The sequence below is a fragment of the Dryobates pubescens genome, chromosome 11, assembly GCF_014839835.1.
Source record: "Dryobates pubescens isolate bDryPub1 chromosome 11, bDryPub1.pri, whole genome shotgun sequence".
NCBI lineage: Eukaryota > Metazoa > Chordata > Aves > Piciformes > Picidae > Dryobates > Dryobates pubescens.
This window is the reverse complement of record NC_071622.1, coordinates 35470948-35492432: the sequence shown is the minus strand read 5'-3', so window position 1 is coordinate 35492432 and position 21485 is coordinate 35470948. Positions and strand designations below refer to the sequence as shown.

Genomic DNA, 21485 nt, shown 5'->3' with positions numbered 1-21485 from the left:
CAGAGTGAACTCAAGGTCCTGTAATGTAATTTTCTGCTCTAACAGTTTGCAGACAAGTGGCTATTAGTCACTGAAAGGTATAATGCTGCACCCACTGCATGCCATCTTTGGAGGCTTTGTGGTAAACCATCTGCCACAGAGGTTTTGAAAATCCCTTTCACCACCAACATCAGACAACATCTCCTGCAGTTTGCTAAATAGCAACATTTTGACTGTTATCCAATTCTTTGCTTTAAATGATAAAACTAAATGGCTCAAAAAAAAAAACCCCAAACCCAAACCAACAAAAAAACCCCCAACAACCAAAACCCAGCCTCCCCTCCCTTGAAGTGACAGAAAACTGGGGTTTGTTTTCTCCTCTCCCCTCTAAAATACTTTCTGGGGAAAAAGGATACAGGAAAACAACAATATGTTTCCCACACACAGAACAGACCTGAAGCATCGTCCAATCACTGTAATCCATACAAAGAAAGGCTATGAAAAACATGAGTGTTTTGGGTAAAATCCTGTACACAAGATCTTGCCTAAAGCATATCAACAGAAGTAATAATTGTAACACAGATTCCAAAGCCATGAATTTAGAACGGTCCAGGCTGGAAGGGACCTCCAGTCAAACCTCCCCACAGTCACTAGGGACATCCCCAACTAGATCAGGCTGCCCAGGGCCTCATCAAGCCTCACCTTCAGTATCTCCAGGGATGGGACCTCAAGCACATCCCTGGGCAACCTGTTCCAGTGCTACACCACCCTCATAGTAAAGAACTTGTTCCTGATGTCCAGTCTAAATCTGCTCTTCTCTAGTTTGAAGCCATTGCCCCTAATCCTGTCACTGCAGACCTTTGTAAACAGTCTCTCTCCAGCCTTCCTGTAGCCACCTTCAGATACTGGAAGGCTGCTATTAGGTCTCCCCCAGCTCCCTCAGTTTCTCCTCATCAGACTTTCTCTCCAGTCACTTCCCCAGTCTGGTTGCTCTCCTCTGGACCTGCTCCAGAACCTCAATATCCTTCCTGAAGTGAGAGCTCCAGAGCTAGACAGTGCCCAACACAGGGCAGAATTCCATCCCTGCTCCTGCTGGCCACACCATTCCTGATCCAGGCCAGGATGCCATTGGCCTTCCGTGCCCCCTGGGCACACTGCTGGCTCATGTCCAGCTGCTGCCACCCAGCAATGCCAGGTCCCTCTCTGCCAGGCTGCTCTCCAGCCACTCACCCCCAGTCTGTAGCCTGCACAAGGTTATTGTGGCCAAAGTGCAGGACCCTGCACTTGGCCTTTTTGAATCTCATCCTGTTGGCTTCAGCCCATCCACCCAGCACTGAAGATGTACACTAAAGATGACAGTGAAGTTCTGCCTTGAAAATGGTACTCAGGACAAAGTTCAATTCATTTTTGTTAGGCACACAGGTCTGTATTACAGAAGTACAACTGAAAGCTCTCCAGTGCCTCCGACATTCCGCATGGTTTCCTATGAAACACCAAACACAACCAGCAACACTAACATGCTCCAGCACCTGCTTATTTCCACAGGCTCTTCATAGTGTGTTACATTCATTAAATTGTCAAGATACACACATAGGTGAGGCAGTTTTAGGCTGATGCCTAATGATAAGGTCTATATAATCCCATTGTTCTGATAACTAGCATAAAGTTAGATGCATAAACTATTTTCTTCTCTTCCTCAGCTCTTCACTCTAGCAGATACCAGTACACTGCACTGGTTAGGCCACATCTTGAGTACTTTGTCCAGTTCTGGGCCCCTCAGTTTAGGGAAGATGTTGACTTGCTGGAAGGTATCTCTTTCCTAGTCGGTGCTGTGGTAAGGGACAATCATGGTAGTAACTCGTAGCAAAAACTCCCTAAAAAAGTCAGTGTCGACCCAGACTGAGGAAGAACACAAGCAGGTAGCTGTCCAGGTATCTGGCTGTAGAGAGTGCTGGAGCCTGGCTCTTGAGATGCAGAGTAGTAGGGGTAACTCTTGCATAAGGTGTGAGCAGATTGACTACCTACTTAATCTGGTGGCCAGACTAAAGGATGAGGTTGCTAGTCTTAAAAGTGTAAGGGAATGTAGGGAAGAGAAGAACATGAAGAGGAAAGAGATAAACCAGAGGGGGAAAGATATGAACATGAGTAAGCAGGCTCTGCAGGCTCCCACAGCAGAGGCTGGTTACCCAAAAAGCAGAGGGGAATGGACACAGGTTCCTCTCAAAAGACACAAGGTTAAACCTCCTTGCCTTCCCACACCTTCCCCGCTGCTCTTGAAAAACAGGTATGGGGCACTGGAGATCGAGGGTGAGGTGGTCCTGTTACCAGAGGACACACCATCTGGGGTTCTCCCTGAGGCTAAAGAGCCTAAGGGTAAACAACCTAAGGTTAAACGGCCTAAGGCAAAACAGCCTAAGGTTAAACAACCCTCCCCTGGCATCAGGACCTGCTCCCTCAAGAAAAAGAGGAGGGTAATTGTTATTGGTGATTCACTTCTGAGGGGAATGGAGGGCCCCATTTGTCGGCCAGACCCATCTCATAGGGAACTCTGTTGTCTCCCTGGAGCCCAAATTAATGATGTTACTAGAAGGCTACCCAGGCTGGTACAGCCTTCTGACTATTATCCCTTGATACTTATGCAGATAGGGAATGATGATGTTGTAGTCAGAACTCCCAGGGCTATCAAAAATGATTTCAGGGCCCTGGGAGATCTGGTTGAGGGGACAGGTGCTCAAATAATTTTTTCCTCAATACCCTTAGTTGCAGGAGGGAATACCACAAGGAACAGGACAGCAGCCATAATCAACAAGTGGCTTAGAGGCTGGTGCAGACAAAAGAATTTTGGGTTTTTTGATCTTGGTAAAATTTCTACTGCACCAGGCCACCTGGCAACAGATGGAGTACATCTGTCCCAAAGAAGGGGAAAGGTCACAGTATATGAGAATGGCCTGTCCCCCAAAGGTAAAAAGATTCTGGGGAGGGAACTGGCAGCTCTCATCGACAGGGCTTTAAACTAGTTTCGAAGGGGGGAGGGGCTGAAACTAGTCCCCTCAGGCAAGAGTCTGGGGGCAGTAAGCTAGGGTCAGAGGCCAAACCAGCAGCCCAGCTGAGGTGCATGTACACTAATGCACGAAGCATGGGAAACAAACAAGAGGAGCTGGAAGCCTTGTTGCAGCAGGAAAGTTATGACGTAGTTGCCATCACGGAGACGTGGTGGGATAGCTCACATGACTGGAGTGCTGCAATTGATGGCTACAGGCTTTTCAGGAGAGATAGACAAGGAAGAAGGGGTGGAGGGGTGGCCCTGTACATCAGGGAGGCACTAGATGCCATTGAGCTAGAGATTAGGGACAATCAGGTTGAATGCTTGTGGGCAAGAATTAGAGGGAAGACCGGTAGGGCAGACATCCTGGTTGGAGTCTGTTATAGACCACCCAACCAGGAGGATGATGTCGACGAAGCATTCTATAGACAGCTTAAGGCTGTCTCAAGATCTCCTGACCTTGTCCTCATGGGCGACTTCAACCTGCCTGACATCTGCTGGGATCTCAACACAGCAGAGAGGAGGCAGTCTAGGAGGTTCTTAGACTGCATAGAGGACAGCTTCTTATCCCAGGTGCTGCGTGAGCCTACCAGGGGCAAGGCTATGCTTGACCTCCTCTTCACCAACAGGGAAGGGCTGGTGGGTGATGTGGTGGTCGGAGGCTGTTTAGGGGCCAGTGACCATGAAATAATAGAATTTTCAGTATTCAGTCAAGCTAAGAGGGCCAGCAAGAAGACCTCCACTCTGGACTTCCGGAGGGCGGACTTCAGGTTGCTCAAGGAAATAATTCAGAGGGTTCCTTGGGAGAAAGCCCTTAAAAATAAAGGGGTCCAGGAGGGCTGGACCTGCTTCAAGAAAGAGCTGATGAAGGCTCAGGAGCAGGCTGTGCCAATGTGCCGGAAGAGGAGCCGCCGGGGCAGACGGCCAGCCTGGCTGTGTAATGAACTTTTAATTGAACTAAGGGAAAAAAAGAGGGTGTATAATCTTTGGAAGAAAGGTGAGGCAACCCATGGAATGTTTAAAGAGGTTGCTAGGGCATGTAGGAGGATAATTAGGGAGGCAAAAGCATATTTGGAACTTAAACTGGCCTCTGATGTGAAGGACAACAAAAAGTCCTTCTATAAATATATTAATAGCAAGAGGAAGGGCAGGGACAACCTCCACTCCTTGGTTGACATGGAAGGAAATGTTGTAACACAGGATGAGGAAAAGGCAGAGGTACTTAACACCTTCTTTACCTCAGTTTTTACTAGCTGGAAAGAACGTCTACCAGACAGCTGGCCTGCAGAACTGGCAGAGGGAGCCAGGGAGCTGCATGGTTTCCCTGTGTTCCATGAGCAAGTGATAGGAGCTCTCCTCAGCAGCTTGGACCCCCACAAATCCATGGGACCAGATGGGATCCATCCTAAGGTGCTGAGAGAGCTGGCAGATGAGCTGGCCAAGCCACTCTCCATTATTTTTCATCAGTCCTGGCTCACTGGAGAGATCCCAGCTGACTGGAAGCTGGCCAACGTGGTACCCATCCACAAGAAGGGCCGGTTGGATGAGCCAGGGAATTACAGGCCTGTCAGCCTGACCTCAGTGCCAGGAAAGATTATGGAGCAGGTCATCCTGAGTGCAATCACGCAACACTTAGAGGATGGCCAAGGGATCAGGCCCAGCCAGCATGGGTTTAGGAAGGGCAGGTCCTGCCTGACCAACCTGATCTCCTTCTATGATCAGGTGACCCGCCTGGTGGATGTGGGGAGGCCTGTGGATGTAGTCTACCTGGACCTCAGCAAGGCCTTTGACACCGTTCCCCATAGCAAACTCCTGGCCAAGCTGTCAGCCCATGGCTTGGATGGGAGCACACTGAGATGGGTTAGGAACTGGCTGGAGGGCCGAGCCCAGAGAGTGGTAGTGAATGGTGCCACATCCAGCTGGCAGCCAGTCACCAGTGGTGTGCCCCAGGGATCAGTACTGGGCCCCTTGCTCTTTAACATCTTTATTGATGATCTGGACGAGGGCATCGAGTCCATCATCAGTAAATTTGCTGACGACACCAAGCTGGGGGCAGGAGTTGATCTGCTGGAGGGTAGAGAGGCTCTGCAGAGGGACCTCGACAGGCTGGGCAGATGGGCAGAGTCCAATGGCATGAGATTTAACACATCCAAGTGCCGGGTTCTGCACATTGGCCACAGCAACCCCATGCAGAGCTACAGGCTGGGGTCAGAGTGGCTGGAAAGCAGTCAGGCTGAGAGGGACCTGGGGGTGCTGGTCGACGGTAGACTGAACATGAGCCTGCAGTGTGCCCAGGCAGCTAAGAGGGCCAATGGCATCCTGGCCTGCATCAGGAACAGTGTGGCCAGCAGGAGCAGGGAGGTCATTCTGCCCCTGTACACTGCACTGGTTAGGCCGCACCTCGAGTACTGTGTCCAGTTCTGGGCCCCTCAGTTTAGGAAGGATGTTGACTTGCTGGAACGAGTCCAGAGAAGAGCAACAAAGTTGGTGAGGGGTTTGGAACATAAGCCCTACGAGGAGAGGCTGAGGGAGCTGGGGTTGCTTAGCCTGGAGAAGAGGAGACTGAGGGGTGACCTTATTACTCTCTACAACTACCTGAAGGGAGGTTGTAGACAGACGGATGTTGGTCTCTTCTCCCAGGCAAGCAGTACCAGAACAAGAGGACACAGTCTCAGGCTGCGCCAGGGGAGATACAGGCTGGATGTTAGAAAAAAGTTCTATACAGAAAGAGTGATTGCACATTGGAATGGGCTGCCTGGGGAGGTGGTGGAGTCACCATCACTGGAGGTTTTTAGGAGAAGACTTGACGGGGTACTTGGTGCTGTGGGTTAGTTGCTTGGGCAGAGTTGGATTGGTTGATGGGTTGGACGCGATGATCTTGAAGGTCTCTTCCAACCTGGTTTATTCTATGTATGTATTCTAAAGCTGGGGAGGGGTTTGGAGCACAGCCCTGTGAAGAGAGGCTGAGGGAGCTGGGGTTGCTTAGCCTGGAGAGGAGACGGCTCAGGGCAGACCTTATTGCTGTCTACAACTACCTGAAGGGAGGTTGTAGCCAGGTGGGGGCTGGTTTCTTCTCCCAGGCAGCCAGCACCAAAACAAGAGGACACAGTCTCAAGCTGCACCAGGGAAGGTTTAGACTGGATGTTAGGAAAAAGTTCTTAATAGAAAGAGTTGTTAGCCATTGGAATGTGCTGCCCAGGGAGGTGGTGGAGTTGCCATCATTGGAGGTGTTTAGGAGGAGACTTGATAGGGTGATTGGTGCCATGGTTCAGTTGATTAGATAGTGTTGGATGATAGGTTGGATGCGATGATCTTGAAGGTCTCTTCCAACCTGGTCTATTCTATTCTATTCTATTCTATTCTATTCTATTCTATTCTACTCTACTCTACTCTATTCTATTCTATTTTGCTTGGCTGTTGCTGACCTTGGCTGTGTTCTTGTTGTGGCTAAATAACTAACAACCTACTCTCTGCTCTTCTCTTTCTCTTTTCCCTTGTACAGGGAAAAGAAAAGGGGGAGGAGAAGGGAAAGCTATTTGTAACCCCCTGGTTTTATCCAGGGTGGGCCTTGTGTTGTTTCTAAATTGTAAATACATGGAAAAATTGTAAATACATGGAAATATTGTGTATGTTGTACATATTCATTGCATTCCACATGTCTAGATTTTAGTCTGCTTGTAAACACAGCTTCATTTGCTTCCATCCCAAACTGAGCTGGTCTGGCAATTTTATTTTGGGGGTTAGTTCTCCAAATTAGTTGGGGGGTAATTTCAACCCCCCAGTGGGAAAGAAATTCTAAGGGGAGCATGGTCTGGTCTCTAAATTCTACAGGTTTGTGGATTGTTTTGACTTCATTCTGAGAACTTCTCAGCAGTTATTTTGTCTAAATAAGGGCCAGCATGAATAAGCCTACATTTCAAAGTGGTTTTCCTAATGAGTATGTCCCCTGGGGTTAGAGGGTGTTGGGTTGGTGGTGGCGAGATACATCAGAGGAACATGTGCTGGTGAAAGACGGAGGTGTAGTGTTGGGCACTTTGAAAGCAGCTCAACATTCTTATTAAATACAGATGAGGCAAATACTTATTTCTCCCTTAAAAAAAAATATGTGCCTGGCAGCTTTCAAGTGATTGCACCAGAGAGAAATGTAAAAATAGAAGGCTGAAGTGAAATTGGAACTTACCTCAGTCCCAAATAAACACATTAATCACAGGGCTAGTGGCTAATTGGGATCACTGGTATTTCAGCCTGGAGAACAGAAGACTGAGAGGGGATCGAATAAATGTTTATAAATGTCTGTGGGCTGGGGGATCAAGAGAGAGGGGACAGGCTCTGCCCACTTGTGCCTTGTGATAGGACAAGGAACAATGGATATAAACTACAGCACAGGAGGTTCCACCTCAACATGAGGAGGCACTTCTTCACTGGGAGGGTCACAGAGCACTGGAAGAGGGTGCCCAGAGAGGTTGTGGAGTCTCCTTCTCTGGAGACTTTCCAGCCCTGTCTAGATGTGTTCCTGCGTGATCTGTGCTGGATTCTATGGTCCTGCTCTGGCAGGGGGGTTGGACTGGAAGATCTCTGGAGGTCCCTTCCAACCCCTAACATCCTGTGAGCCTGTGTGATCCTGTGATTCGTTCCAAAGACTTCCTTCTCCCTAGAACATGAAGGATTTCTTTGAATAGATGATCCTTGAGGCCTGGATCAGGAACCCAAAAGAAATTTCCTTTCCACCTACCTCCTTATTCACCTTCCCTTTCACCGTGAATGAGCTGGGTGCCATCTCCCAGCACAGCTTGAGAACGATACAGGAAAGCAGGCACACTTTTAAGGTGACATTTTTCCTTGTTCACATTTCTCTCCCATTTCATACCTGCATTTCTCTAACTGTACAGCTCCAGGATGTGGCTCTTGAAACTGGGAAAACAAAGCTGCCTGACATAAAGCCAGAATATGCATTTGCCAAGCCTCAGGCCAGAGACCCAAGCAGCTGGTTAGCAGGTATTTTGTAGTTTGTGCTGCAGACTTCTTGTGTTCCTGTGCTTTTAAATCATTTACCTTGGGGGTGCTGGTGGAGGAGAAGCTCAACAGGAGCTCTCAGTGTGCACTTGCAGCCCAGAAAGCCAATCAGATCCTGGGCTGCATCAAGAGAAGTGTGGACAGCAGGTCAAGGGAGGTGATTCTCCCCATCTGCTCAGCTCTGGTGAGACCCCACCTGGAGCACTGCGTCCAGTTCTGGAGCCCCTATTACAAGAGGGATCTGGAGGTGCTGGAAGGTGTCCAGAGAAGGGCCACAAGGATGAGCAGAGGGCTGGAGCACCTCTCCTTTGAGGATAGACTGAAAGAGTTGGGGCTGTTCAGTCTGGACAAAAGACGGCTCCAAGGTGACCTCATTGTGGCCTTCCAGTAGCTGAAGGGGGCTACAAGAAGGCTGGGGAGGGACTGCTCAGGATCTCAGGTAGTGATAGGACTAGGGGGAATAGAATGAAGCTGGAGGTGGGGAGATTCAGACTGGACATGAGGAGGAAGTTCTTCACCATGAGAGTGGTGAAGCCCTGGAATGGGTTGTCCAGGGGGATGGTTGAGGCCCCATCCCTGGAGGTGTTTAAGCCCAGGCTGGATGAGGCTCTGGCCAGCCTGATGTAGTGAGAGGTGTCCCTGCCCATGGCAGGGGGGTGGGGACTCCATGATCCTTGTGGTCCCTTCCAACCCTGACTGATTCTATGATTGTGTTCTATGTTCTGTTCTATGACCCTGCAAACTAATGGCCCCTTGTGAAATCAGGGAACTTCTTACAGGGCAATTTCCATGGGATCTGCCCAGCCACAGAAACTGTTTGGCAGATACATCTGAGAGTCTAGACCATATTAAAGAGGCCTGATTATTCCTAACTCCAGCTCATACAGTTGTCAAGACAACAGTGAATATCATCATTAACAGAAACCGTTTCTATCAAACTGAAAATCGCAGTTGAAGCATCCCTCCCACATTCCCATTATCCAAAATTATATGCAAATGTGAAGGCAAAAGAAAACTCCAAATGTAGTTTGCTGTCTTTTTAGGCTGATCCAGACAGACAAATGAATTTTATCTTTCCTTTCCCACTTGAAAGTACGAATCAATGTGTTTCAATCTTCCTTCCTTAACCAGAAGTCCGTGCAAAAATACCCAGCTTTAATTTTCACCTGCAAAGCTTGCATGCATTCTGACTCAGTCAGCATCCACAAGACAGGCTACAGGTCTGCTCACCTACAAGCTGGACTCATTCCTAGGCTCACAGCACACCAGGTTGGAAGGCACCTCGAGGTTCATCCAGTCCAACCTTCCAGGGTAAGAATGCAATTTAAATGAGCTGGCCCAGCACCCTGGCAAGTCTGGAGCACAGCCCTGTGAGGAGAGGCTGAGGGAGCTGGGGTTGCTTAGCCTGGAGAAGAGGAGGCTCAGGAGAGACCTTATTGCTCTCTACAACTACCTGAAAGGAGGCTGTAGACAGGTGGGGGTTGGTCTCTTCTCCCAGGCAACAGTGACAGAAGGAGAGGACACAGTCTCAAGCTATGCCAGCAGAGGTTTAGGATGGATGTGAGGAAGAAGTTCTTCCCAGAAAGAGAGACTGGCCATTGGAATGGGCTGCCCGGGGAGGTGGTGGAGTCACCATCACTGGAGGTGTTTAAAAAGGGACTGGATGAGGCCCTTAGTGCCATGGTTTAGTTGATTAGATGGTGTTGGGTGATAGGTTGGACTCGATGATCTCAAAGTTTATTTCCAACCTGTTTGATTCAGTGTTCTGTTAAAAAAAAAATCCCTTCCTGCCAGCTGAAGTATTCTGCTTTCTGAAATTTGTCCTTCAGCTGGTTAAGTCCAGGAACTCCCTGCACTCTATCTTCTTCTAAAGCTGGATTAGTAATTGGGTTTGTACTTCTTCCACATTTCCACTAAAAGTTACTCTACAGTTTAGGGGTGGGAGGTGTTCATTGTGTTTTTCTTGCTTTTGCTTGTAAGACTCCTCAAGGTTACTTTACCCTGCTTTCCCAGAGGGATAGTTACTGCAGCCACTCACATTCTGGTTTTCCCACCTATGGAAAAAGTAGCAGGGTGAACATAGTTAGCTATGCCCCTTCCTCCTCCTCAAATACTTAACTCCTCATAGCAGCCAAATCATTCTAGGAGCTGCTGTAAATTTCTAGCATTCTACAAGCTTCACTGAGGATTAGGGTCCAGATTTCTTTTGTTTCTTTTCACAGTGGTTACATATAAAGAAGAAATTGAGTCCTGTTCAATGAAAGCTTAATGCTCTTCCTCATGCAACCTGACATTATAGGTATAAATCTATGCAGCGTCACCACATAAAGCATCCAATTCCGTTATCACATACACAGTCAAGGTATGCAAAGCAAAAGTTTGCCCATTTATAAGCCTTAATTCAAAAAAACTAAGTCATTTTTATTATTTACTTAAGCCCTGCAGCTGCATTAAAACACAGTAACAAACCATTTGGAGCACGTTAACAAAGGCAGCAAAACATTAACTGAGTTGAATGCTTCACGATTTTAGGTGCAGTCATAAGTAAACCAAATTCTCCCAGTGCCAAGTAATGGCAAACTGCTATCAGCTCAGGGTCTTACTCCAGGTCTGAAATTATATATAAAGTAGAACTAGAAAAATCATAGACTCAATAGGGCTGGAAAAGACCTCAAAGATCCTCAAGGCCAATCTGTTACCCAAGACCTCATGACTACTAAACCATGGCAGCCGGTTAAGCCCAGCCCAAGAGATGGGTGGGCTGAAAAAAACCTGCCCCAGGTGGGCAGAGAGACTTGGTCCCCCTTCCCAGGAGGAGGGGTCCCCAGAGGTCCACTCCTACTTTCCCTTTTTAAGGGGAAGCCATTTTCTGCCTTGCTCTTTTCTCTTGCCCTCACCTCCCCAACAGGCTGCTGCTGTTTAGCTGTTAGCCAGGTGGCTGGGCCTGTTCCATGCTGCTCCAGACTCCTAAGGACCACATCTAAAGAGAATCCAGGCCAGCTGTGCCTGGTTTTGTATATATTTGTATTTACCCCTTTGTCTTATATCTCTGTAACCTTCCTTTTACTCAAATGCTTTGTATATTTTGTTAAATTTACCTTTTTACTTCCAAATTGATTCAAGACTGTGTCTTTTGTCATTTTTCCCTTTCTTTTCTTCTCCTGCCTCATTTGTTTTTCCTTAATGGGAATAGGGGAAGAGGGGAGGCAACTTAAATCTGTTACACTTTGGGCTTTTGGGCTAGCAGGAAAGCCTAAGCCACAACAGTGATCATTATGAAACCCTTCAGAAAGTTTATTTTGCATACATCCAGATATATAAACAAGAAAGATTATTTTCATGGAATTCCTTAATTTGAATACCATTCAGCTTTTGGAGAGCTGGGGGGAAAAAAAAAGAACAAGAGCCTTCTCAGCTATTAGTGTCTGTTTACAGAGAGCACAGTGATATTCATAAACTAGGAATGTAGTAAAACCCATATTAAATTGACCATTTTCTCAAAGAGAAAGTTAAAATGGAAGGTCTTGTTCCAAACAGGAGCACTGGGGGGAAAATGTTCATTGTTTCTCTCATCTGGCAGACCAGTAATACCACTCTGGGAAATCAGAGAGAGGATTTGGGCACACTGCCCACGTAACTTAAGGCTCATCTGAGATCCACATATATTCACTTAGCTGTCCAAGTAGTGGGTTTTTTCCGTTGTTGTTTCCATGCCCACATGATTTTAGTGCCTTTGTGCAATGTGCAACCCTCTCCACATGCCTCCCCTACCAAAAGGAGGAGGGTATCTCACCACTGAAGCCAGCAAATCTGCGTCCTCCCATGCCTCGTTCAATGTCCACTACAGTTACGGGAAAGCAAAGTGAACTTTAATCTGTCAAAGTGCATTGTTCAAACTCTATATGCTACAGATGATTGAGATCTCAGTAAGAAGAATGCAGTCACCAAGGATATAGAGTAATGTGGTGGGTTGAAATTATACCCCACCACCACCCCAGTTACTTTGGTGAATTACCCCCAAAATAAATTGCTCAGCCCATCTCAGTTTGGGATGGAAGCAAATGAAGCTCTATTGACAAGTAAACTAAACTCTAGAATTATGAAATGCAATGAATGTGTACAAAATATGCAATAGATGTACAATATAGAGATATTTACAATTTAAAAACAACACACAAACTCCTCAGACCCCCCCCGGATGGATCCAGGGGATCCATTCACCTCCTCCCCCACTCCCTCCTCCTTCCCTGTACCTCACACAGTAGTCAAAACAGAGATCCCCTGGCAAGGCCATGGGGGAGAGAGAGAGAGAGAGAGAAGTTGCAAGCAGAAGCAACAGAAGAAGAAAAGAGAACTGTTTCATCCCCTGCTCTATATCCCATTAGCAATCCAATGAATTATATAGACCTTAGCATTATTGTTCTTTTGAATTCAATGATAATTTATTTTACTTTCTGCTTTTGCAGTCAGGGAGTAGGCTGAAGTTCTCCCTTCAAACTGTAAGAAGTAGCTATGTAGCAGCTGAAAAACCTCTAGAGCCTGAACCTAAGGCAAACCCAAGGCCAAACGTGTCTTTTGCACACATTTAGAAAATAAGTAGACCCACGTGCATGAATCTATCTACATCTACATTTTGCACCCTATGTGTGTTACTCAAGTATGTTACAAAAACATGCTTAATAACTCAGGTATTGTATTTACTTTCATAAAAACAACTAACAACAAAAAAACCAACAACATATAACATTGACTGCAATTAAGACAATTACACACAGTCACAGAACAGTCAGGGTTGGAAGGGACCTCAAGGATCATCTAGTTCCAGCCCCCCTGCCATGGACAGGGACACCTCCTCACACTGCATTAGGCTGCTCAGAGCCACATCCAGCCTGGCCTTCAAAACCTCCAGGGATGAGGCTTCCACCACCTCCCTGGGCAACCTGTGCCAGTGTCTCACTGGGGACGAACTCCTCCTCATGGGGAAGAGCTCCTTCCTAATATCCAATCTGAATCTACCCATTTCTAGTTTTGCTCCATTCCCCCCAGTCCTATCACTCCCTGACACCCTAAAAAGTCCCTCCTCAGCCTTCTTGTAGCCCCCTTCAGATACTGGAAGGCCACAAGAAGGTCTCCTCAGAGACCTCTCTACTCCAAACTGAACAACCCAGCTCTCTCATCCCATCCTCATAGGAGAGGAGCTCCAGCCCTTTGAACAATCGTGTGGCCCTCTGTACACTGCCTGTCACACTTCACAACCAATGCTTGCTCCTCAGAATAGCTTGCACACTAGCAGAAACAGCCAGGATAGAAATTTGTCAGATTATGAAGTGGTTTTTATTGTATGCGCAGCACAGACTCATGAGACTCTTCTACACAGTCCTTGTAACAGAGACAGGACATTTGAAATGCCAAGGCTCCCTTTGCTGCTGTGTGTTTACCACCAAAGAGCCATCAGAGCCCAAGTTTTCAACAATATTAACTCTGCTGAGTCATGTGTCTCAAAATGCCACAGACCAGCCCATGGAACGTTGGTACAGGGGAACAGAAACTTGTAGTTCAGTTTGTTGAGAATACTAAAAGAAGCTTCCTGAGTCAAAAGCTCCCTAAATCTTTATTTTAAATCATTTTCCATTTACTGGCACGACACAAAAGATTTACAAACACAGATGGCTGACCACGTAAGGCGAAAACCCTAGATGTATATAGGTGTAGGGCATGGAGAACAAATCTGATGAAGAATGACTTAAGGAGCTGGGGCTGCTTAGTTTGGAAAAGAGGAGGTTGAGGGGAGACTTCATGTCTGTCTACAACTACCTGAAAGAAGGTTGTGGAGAGGTTGGTGGTGGTCTCTTCTCACAGGTGATAGAACAAGAGGGAATGGCCTCAAGCTGCAGACTGGACAGTGGGAAGAATTTTTTTCCCATCAAGAGTGGTCAGGCATTGGAATGAGCAGCCCAGAGAGGTGGTGGAGTCCCCAAGCCTGGATGTGTGTAAAGGTGGTTTGAATGTGGTGCTTGGGGCTATGGTTTAGGGGTGACCCTTGTGGAGTAGGGCTCCAGGTGATCCTGAGGGTCTTTCCCAACCTGCATGTCTCTGTGATTCTGTCTGAAGCAAAATGAGCAAAAAGCCAGAAATCACAATCAAAAAGGTGAATGCCATGCTTTTTACAGTTGCTTGCAACATGCTCAGAAAAGAAATCACATGATTTGAAGGTATGGAGAAAAGCTTCAAGCTAGGCAGGTTGCACTTCAAGTCAGAATCCCTCTATAAACATTTATTCCTAGCAGTGTACACCAGACTAGAGCACCACGAACATAAAGTCAGTCATGCAAATAAAGCCATTCACACATAGCCATAAATTTTAAAGGGATTATGAACACAATCAAAGCAAATGGCTGCAATTAGTCTTTCAAGAAGATTCTCAGTGGGTTTTTTGTTGTTATCTTGGGTTTTCTTTCTTTTGTTGCTTTGTGGCCCTTTGTTTTTTTCTCTTTCACTTTTTACTGTGTTAGGACAAGACTAAGAAGTCTGGTATCAGGCAAGTGAGAGGACCTTCTTGTGAGGGGGCTACAAGAAAGCTGGGGAGGGACTTTTTAGGGTGTCAGGGAGTGACAGGAATGGAGCAAAACTAGAAATGGGTCGATTCAGATTGGATGTTAGGAAGAAGTTCTTTCCCATGAGGGTGGTGAGACCCTGGAAGAAGTTTCCCAGGGAGATGGTGAAAGCCTCATCCCTGGAGGTTTTGAAGGCCAGGCTGGATGTGGCTGTGAGCAACCTGCTGTAGTGTGAGGTGTCCCTGCACATGGCAGGCGGGTTGGAACTAGATGATCCTTGAGGTCCCTTCCAACCCTAACAATTCTATGATTCTATAATTTTACTACCTTGCATCATTAGCTTTTACTCTCCAACTTTCAAAACCTTGAAGTGCACAAGATATTATAATTTTCTGACCCACAGATAACAACATAATTAACATCTTCCTGGCTATTTGGTGAGTTACTTCAGAAAATTCATCAGAGTAATTGTTCCCTTTTCCAGGTCCTACGGCCAGCAAGTTTCTTTGGAGTCCTGTCCCCACATATGCTACAGCACAAGGAAGAGTGACAGAAGAGTCATGTGCTGACTGTACATGCATATATACTTAGCAAGCATTGATAGGAGGATATTAAGCAAAGTATACATTTCTGCAGTAGAGTGAAGGACCAGCTGGGTTTTAATATTCCATTAGCAAACCCAAAATCGTCTAAATCTGGTGATAAAAATCAGAGTAGGCAGGAACTACACGCATGAAAATCAAATTCAATTTAAAAGCAAAGTCAGGTTTGTTCAAACACCGTTGTACAATTGCTCTAACACTCACAGAATTTAGATGAACAATATTTTCATTGGCTCCCAGTTTAGTATAAACACAAAGCAAGGCACCCCTTAAGCATTTTAAATAACAAATTAAACATTTACGTTTTTTACTGTGCAGTCAGGCTTAACATTTATGCAGCTTCAAAACCAAAGTACAGCCTCAAGGGAAGCCTCTCCACTGACAAATTAATACCTTAGAGAATAGAGCTGAATGGTGGCAATGAACTCATTTGTTCCCCCAATAATGAAGAATGACTCTTTCTTTACCACATCTGTGACTGTTGCCATGGTGACCCAGACTTACCTCATTGCTTCTCGAAGTGCTCCGCGCTCGCTAAGAGTCGTGTGCTTGATGTCGTCAAAATTATTTTCTAGTTTCTCACAGTCCTGCCACAAACAGAGAAATCCATGTCAGGCTCTCAGACACCATGGTGCACCTGTATTAACATCATTCAACAGCAGGCAGAGCAAATTGGCTCCTCTCATGCAATCCCGTACGATCCATTCCGGCTTAATTACACAGGAGTCGTAAAGAAGACACCGAGAACTCAGAAACAAAGTAAACAGGAATCTTATTATATGGTTGCCATGGAAATTATCTTATCAACTTTCCATAATGAAATGTATGGACTTTTTACTCTTTCTTTTTTTTTTTTTATTATTATTATTATTTTCCTCTCTGAGGAGAAATTAATTTTTCCTTTATCAACATGCGAGGCTACAAAGCTACTACGCACTAACACACAGATGAGAAGAGACATCTAAATATGCCTTTCAGAATGACAATAAAAGTCACAAATCCTGTCCCAGGGAGATGGGCAGCGGTGTTGGAACAAATCCATCAGACTTCATTCCCCTTTTCATTTAATTTTACAAGCACAACAGAAGCTACAGAGGTTGTTTATAGGCACCCCAACCACTTAAGGTTTCCTTCCACATTAGACCTCGCCGGTACTTCTACCAGCAACAAGAAGTCAAACATTTAGTGACTGTAAACGAAAGAAAACTTTGCTATCTTCTGTTAATTGTTATCAAGTGTATGACTGGCTCCATTGATCCACAGTGCTGATTCTTTTCTTCTGCTCCCTCAACAAGAGAAGCTTTTAGGTTGCACCTTTCTCCAATACCAAAAGTCCCCTCTGGGAGGCATAGTTTTGCTGTATGGGTGCGAAAGAAACGCAACTTGCAAGCTGCACAGTTGCTATTGCTAACAGCCTTGAAGCCAGGATTGTCAGGATCCTCATGCAGTAGCTTTAAAGAAAATAAGAGTGCTATTATTTGATAATATTGCTTTGACAGCTTTTAGGTATCTGAATTAATTTTCCAGTCCACATCTCAAAGAGAGTTGTAATTAACACAATACAAGCTTCCTATCGTTAATTCTGTTGGGCATTGATTCTTTATTTTTATAATTGCCTTCAATTTGAGGCTACAAAAGCATTACTGGAAAGGAAATAATCAGGTATTTGTAAATGGCCAAACAAGACATTTTAGCTTGTCCAATTCACATTTAAACTCTCAATATCCTTTAATGAAAGTATAGACTTTTTAATAAAGAAGCTTTCGTGGTTTTAACAAGACATTTATGAGCAGGAGAAACAAACAAATCCACATTTGGAACTCTGCAGTCTTTTTCCTTAAGACAAAAAGGATGCTCGGTTTAAGTATCAGTAGCAAACCTTATCACAGAATCATAGAACGGTCCGGGACAGAAGGGACCTCCAAAGGTCATCTAGAATCATAGAATCATAGAATTGTTAGGGTTGGAAGGGACCTCAAGGATCAGCCAGTTCCAACCCCCCTGCCATGAGCAGGGACACCTCACACTAGAATCATAGAATCATAGAATTGTTAGGGTTGGAAGGGACCTCAAGGATCAGCCAGTTCCAACCCCCCTGCCATGGGCAGGGACACCTCACACTACAGCAGGTTGCTTACAGCCACATCCAGCCTGGCCTTAAAAAACCTCCAGGGCTGGGTCTTCTACCACCTCCCTGGGCAACCTGTTCCAGTGTCTCACCACCCTCCTGGGGAAGAACTTCTTCCTAACATCCAATCTGAATCGACCCATTTCTTGTTTTGCTCCAGTCCCGTCTGTCTTATCACCACCTGCACCTTAAAAAGTCCCTCACCAGGTAGTCTGACCTCCCAGCAGTCAGCAGGGACATCCTCAGCTAGCCCAGGTTGCCCATAGCTAATCTGATGTTTTTTTCTTTGTTTACCCAATGACCTGTCCATATGTGGCAAACTCCCACTAAAAAATTCCAAGGGTTTATACGAGAAAGACAGGGAAGCTCTACAATGAAGTATTCCATTCTTTAGGTCATCACACATTGACCTTCATCTCCCAGCACATACAGGCAGGTCAGAAGTTTAAAACACACAAAAGAGATTTAAATCACCAATAATAATTACTGAAGAATAAACTGAAAATATCTGTGATGAGGGAAGACTTAACAATTCTGTGCCACCAGCATCTCAGCACAGGTTCATAGAATCACAGAACTGTCAGGGTTGGAAGGGCCCTCAAGGATCATCCATTCCCAACCCTCCTGCCACAGGCAGGGACACCTCACACTAGGATCAGGCTGCTCGCAGCCACATCCAGCCTTGCCTTCAAAACCTCCAGGGTTGAGACTGCCACCACCTCCCTGGGCAACCTGTGCCAGTGTCTCACCACCCTCATGGGGAAGAACTTCTTCCTAACATCCAATCTCAATCCACCCATTTCTAGTTTTGCTCCATTCCCCCCAGTCCTATCACTCCCTGACACCCTAAAAAGTCCCTCCCCAGCTTTCTTGGAGGCCCAGAAATGTTCAGAAAATCTGAACATTACACAGCTCATTTCTCTTGACCTTGTGTCATAAAGCCACATAGGAACAGACAACGCAAAGCACACAAGGTTTTTCTCAAACACAACTAAATGTTCCCTGTATTGTACAAACTGATGCTCTCAATGCGGAAAATGCTGAAAAGAGCTAAGTTCAGCTGGTATTTCTTCTTTGCCTATCTGGCCTATGCTGTGTTCATCATCTGAAGGGCAACAGAGGTGGCCCATTTCTAAGGGAAATGCTGTGATTTTGTAGCCTTACACACACAAATATTCCGTCTCAACTGAAAAACACAACGTGAAAATTAATAGCTAGGCCAGAACAAAAGAATGGAACAAATTTTATAGACTCAGATTATAGCTGTTGCACCAATTCATTTGGCAGAAAGATGAACCTATGCCTAGCTTTTCTGAGAATTTTTTCCTGGATGGTGTCTTTCCCAGTTCCTTTTAGCAAAATACCTCTCACCCAAGGAAGAGCAGCTGAAGAGCAAATAATTTCACCATTAGGGGGAAAAAAAAAGAGCTAAAAACTCAGTGCTGTGTCACCAGTTGCTGCATGCATGCTGAACAGGAGAGTGAGCAAGCATCAATCATACCCACTGCTTTCCAGTTCAAGCTGAAATCACCCAAAAGAGTGTGCTGGATTCTCTCAGTGACAAGAGAGCAGGGCATCTGAAATACCAAATGGAAGCAGACCTGCAGATGCAAAATAGCCACTTCTGTATGGGTCTGAGTATGTGCTGGCTCCTTACACAATTACCACAGAAACACTCAGGTTGCAAAAGACCCAGATTCAGGATCACCAAGTCCAGCCCAGAAACCTACTCTGCAGCATCCACCCCTAAACCATATCTCCAAGCACCACATCCAAATCACCTTTAAACACATCCAGGCTTGGGGACTCCACCACCTCCCTGGGCAGCACATTCCAAAGCCTGACCACTCTTGACGGGAAAAAATTCTTCCTACTGTCCAGTCTGAAGCTGCCCTGCTGCAGCTCGAGGCTGTTCCCTCTTGTTCTATCACTAATGACCTGAGAGAAGAGACCAGCACCAAGCTCTCCACAACCTCCTTCCAGCTTGTTGTAGAGAGCCATGAGGTCTCCCTTCAGCCTCCTCTTTTCCAAACTAAGCAGCCCCAGCTCCTTCAGTCACTCTTCACAAGATTTACTCTCCAAAATGTTTACATTTATAGATTGTCTGAAAGTTTATTGCTTTATAAGAAAGGCTACCAGCATGAATGAATTTGAGATGAGGAGAATACCCTGGACAATACATCTGGAAAATGATGAAACTTCAGTAGACTATGACCAGAGTGAGCTTTACGTTCTGAAGTATTAAATCAGCAGTGAAACTGAGGTCATTCTATTATCTATGCTATGAAATGGCTTAGTATCATAGTATCATAGAATCAGTCAGGGTTGGAAGGGACCACAAGGATCATCTAGTTCCAACCCCCCTGCCATGGGCAGGGACACCTCTCACTACATCAGGCTGGCCAGAGCCTCGTCCAGCCTGGGCTTAAACACCTCCAGGGACAGGGCCTCGACCACCTCCCTGGACAACCCATTCCAGGGCTTCACCACTCTCATGGGGAAGAACTTCCTCCTCACATCCAGCCTGAATCTCCCCACCTCCAGCTTCATTCCATTCCCCCCAGTCCTATCACTACCTGAGATCCTGAGCAGTCCCTCCCCAGCCTTCTTGTAGCCCCCTTCAGATACTGGAAGACCACAATAAGGTCACCTCGGAGCCGTCTTTTGTCCAGACTGAACAGCCCCAACTCCTTCAGTCTGTCTGCATAGGAGAGGTGCTCCAGCCTTCTGATCATCCTCGTGGCCCTTCTCTGGACTCCTTCCAGCACCTCCAGATCCCTCTTGTAATAGGGGCTCCAGAACTGGATGCAGTACTCCAGGTGGGGTCTCACCAGAGCTGAGTCGAGGGGGAGAATCACCTCCCTTGACCTGCTGGCCACACTTCTCTTGATGCAGCCCAGGATCTGATTGGCTTTCTGGGCTGCAAGTGCACACTGAGAGCTCCTGTTGAGCTTCTCGTCCACCAGCACTCCCAAGACTCTCTCCTCAGGGCTGCTTTCCAGCCAGTCCCTGCCCAGCCTGTATTTGTGCCTGGGATTGCCTCGACCCAGATGCAGGACCCTGCACTTGCTCTTGTTGAACCTCATGAGGTTGGCTTGTGCCCACCTCTCCAGCCTGTCAAGGTCCCATTGGATGGCATCCCTTCCCTCCAGCGTGTCTGCTGCACCACACAGCTTGGTGTCATCAGCAGACTTGCTGAGGGTGCACTCTGTGCCACCGTCCTTGGCACTGACAAAGATGTTGAACAAGCCTGGTCCCAGGACTGATCCCTGAGGGACTCCACTTGTCCCTGGCCTCCACTGGGACATGGACCCATTGACAGCCACTCTTTGGGTGCGGCCATCAAGCCAGTTCTTTATCCATCTAGTATCTATAAACATCTTGCACAGGGCAGTACATTTTGGCCCATAATACCTGACAGATTTAAGTACAATGAGCAACTGACCTCCCAGGTGCTTCATTCTGAGCAGTAGCTAAAGTAAAAAAAAACCAACAAAAATCAAAACACAAGCAGTGACAAAAAAAAAAGGTTTTTGTGGCAGGCTGCCAAGTTATTTTCTGTGGCTATAGATAAAGTCTAGAAGTTTTAACTCTATGATTCAATAATTATACAGTGCTCCATATGTCATCAGTGTTGGCAGACCCATAGTGCTGGCTGATACGAGACTAAATATCGCCTTCGAGAAGTGCAGGAGGAAAAATAAGTACAGAGATGTAATTAGCTACACAGCCATCATAAGTCAAACCACCATTGTATGTCAAAAAAGCCACAAAAGCCTAAATAGTACTTCTTAAAGGAGTCTAGCTTGGAAGGGTTTAAATTAACCAAAAAGCAAGAGAGTGGAGAAGATATTCTATATATTAAAAAAATGGCTTAAGGATCCCAGCATAAATACCTGGAAGGTTTTCACTTAACCAAAAAGCAAGAGAGTGGAGAAGGTATTTTATATATAAACTAATGTCTTATTTGTCATATGAGACCTTAACTAAAACTACATGAGGACTATCTGGAAAGGGAGACGGAGAGTGGACTATTACAAGTTCTCTATGGGTCAGCAATGTGCCCTTGTGGCCAAGAAGGGATCCGGGGGTGCATCCAGAGGAGTGTGTCCAGCAGATCCAGGGAGGTTCTCCTCCCCCTCTACTCTGTCCTGGTGAGGCCCCAA

At 46.2% G+C, this 21485-nt stretch overlaps 1 protein-coding gene across 1 annotated transcript in view; it reads right to left on the bottom strand.

The window, feature by feature from the left end:
- The window catches only part of DPYD (dihydropyrimidine dehydrogenase), a 602387-nt gene that overhangs the window by 504624 nt on the left and 76278 nt on the right, over nt 1-21485 (bottom strand). Inside the window, exon 3 of the mRNA XM_054165155.1 lies at nt 15696-15778. Within this exon, the coding sequence (XP_054021130.1) occupies nt 15696-15778 (83 nt within the window). The remainder of the gene's footprint in view (nt 1-15695; nt 15779-21485) is intronic.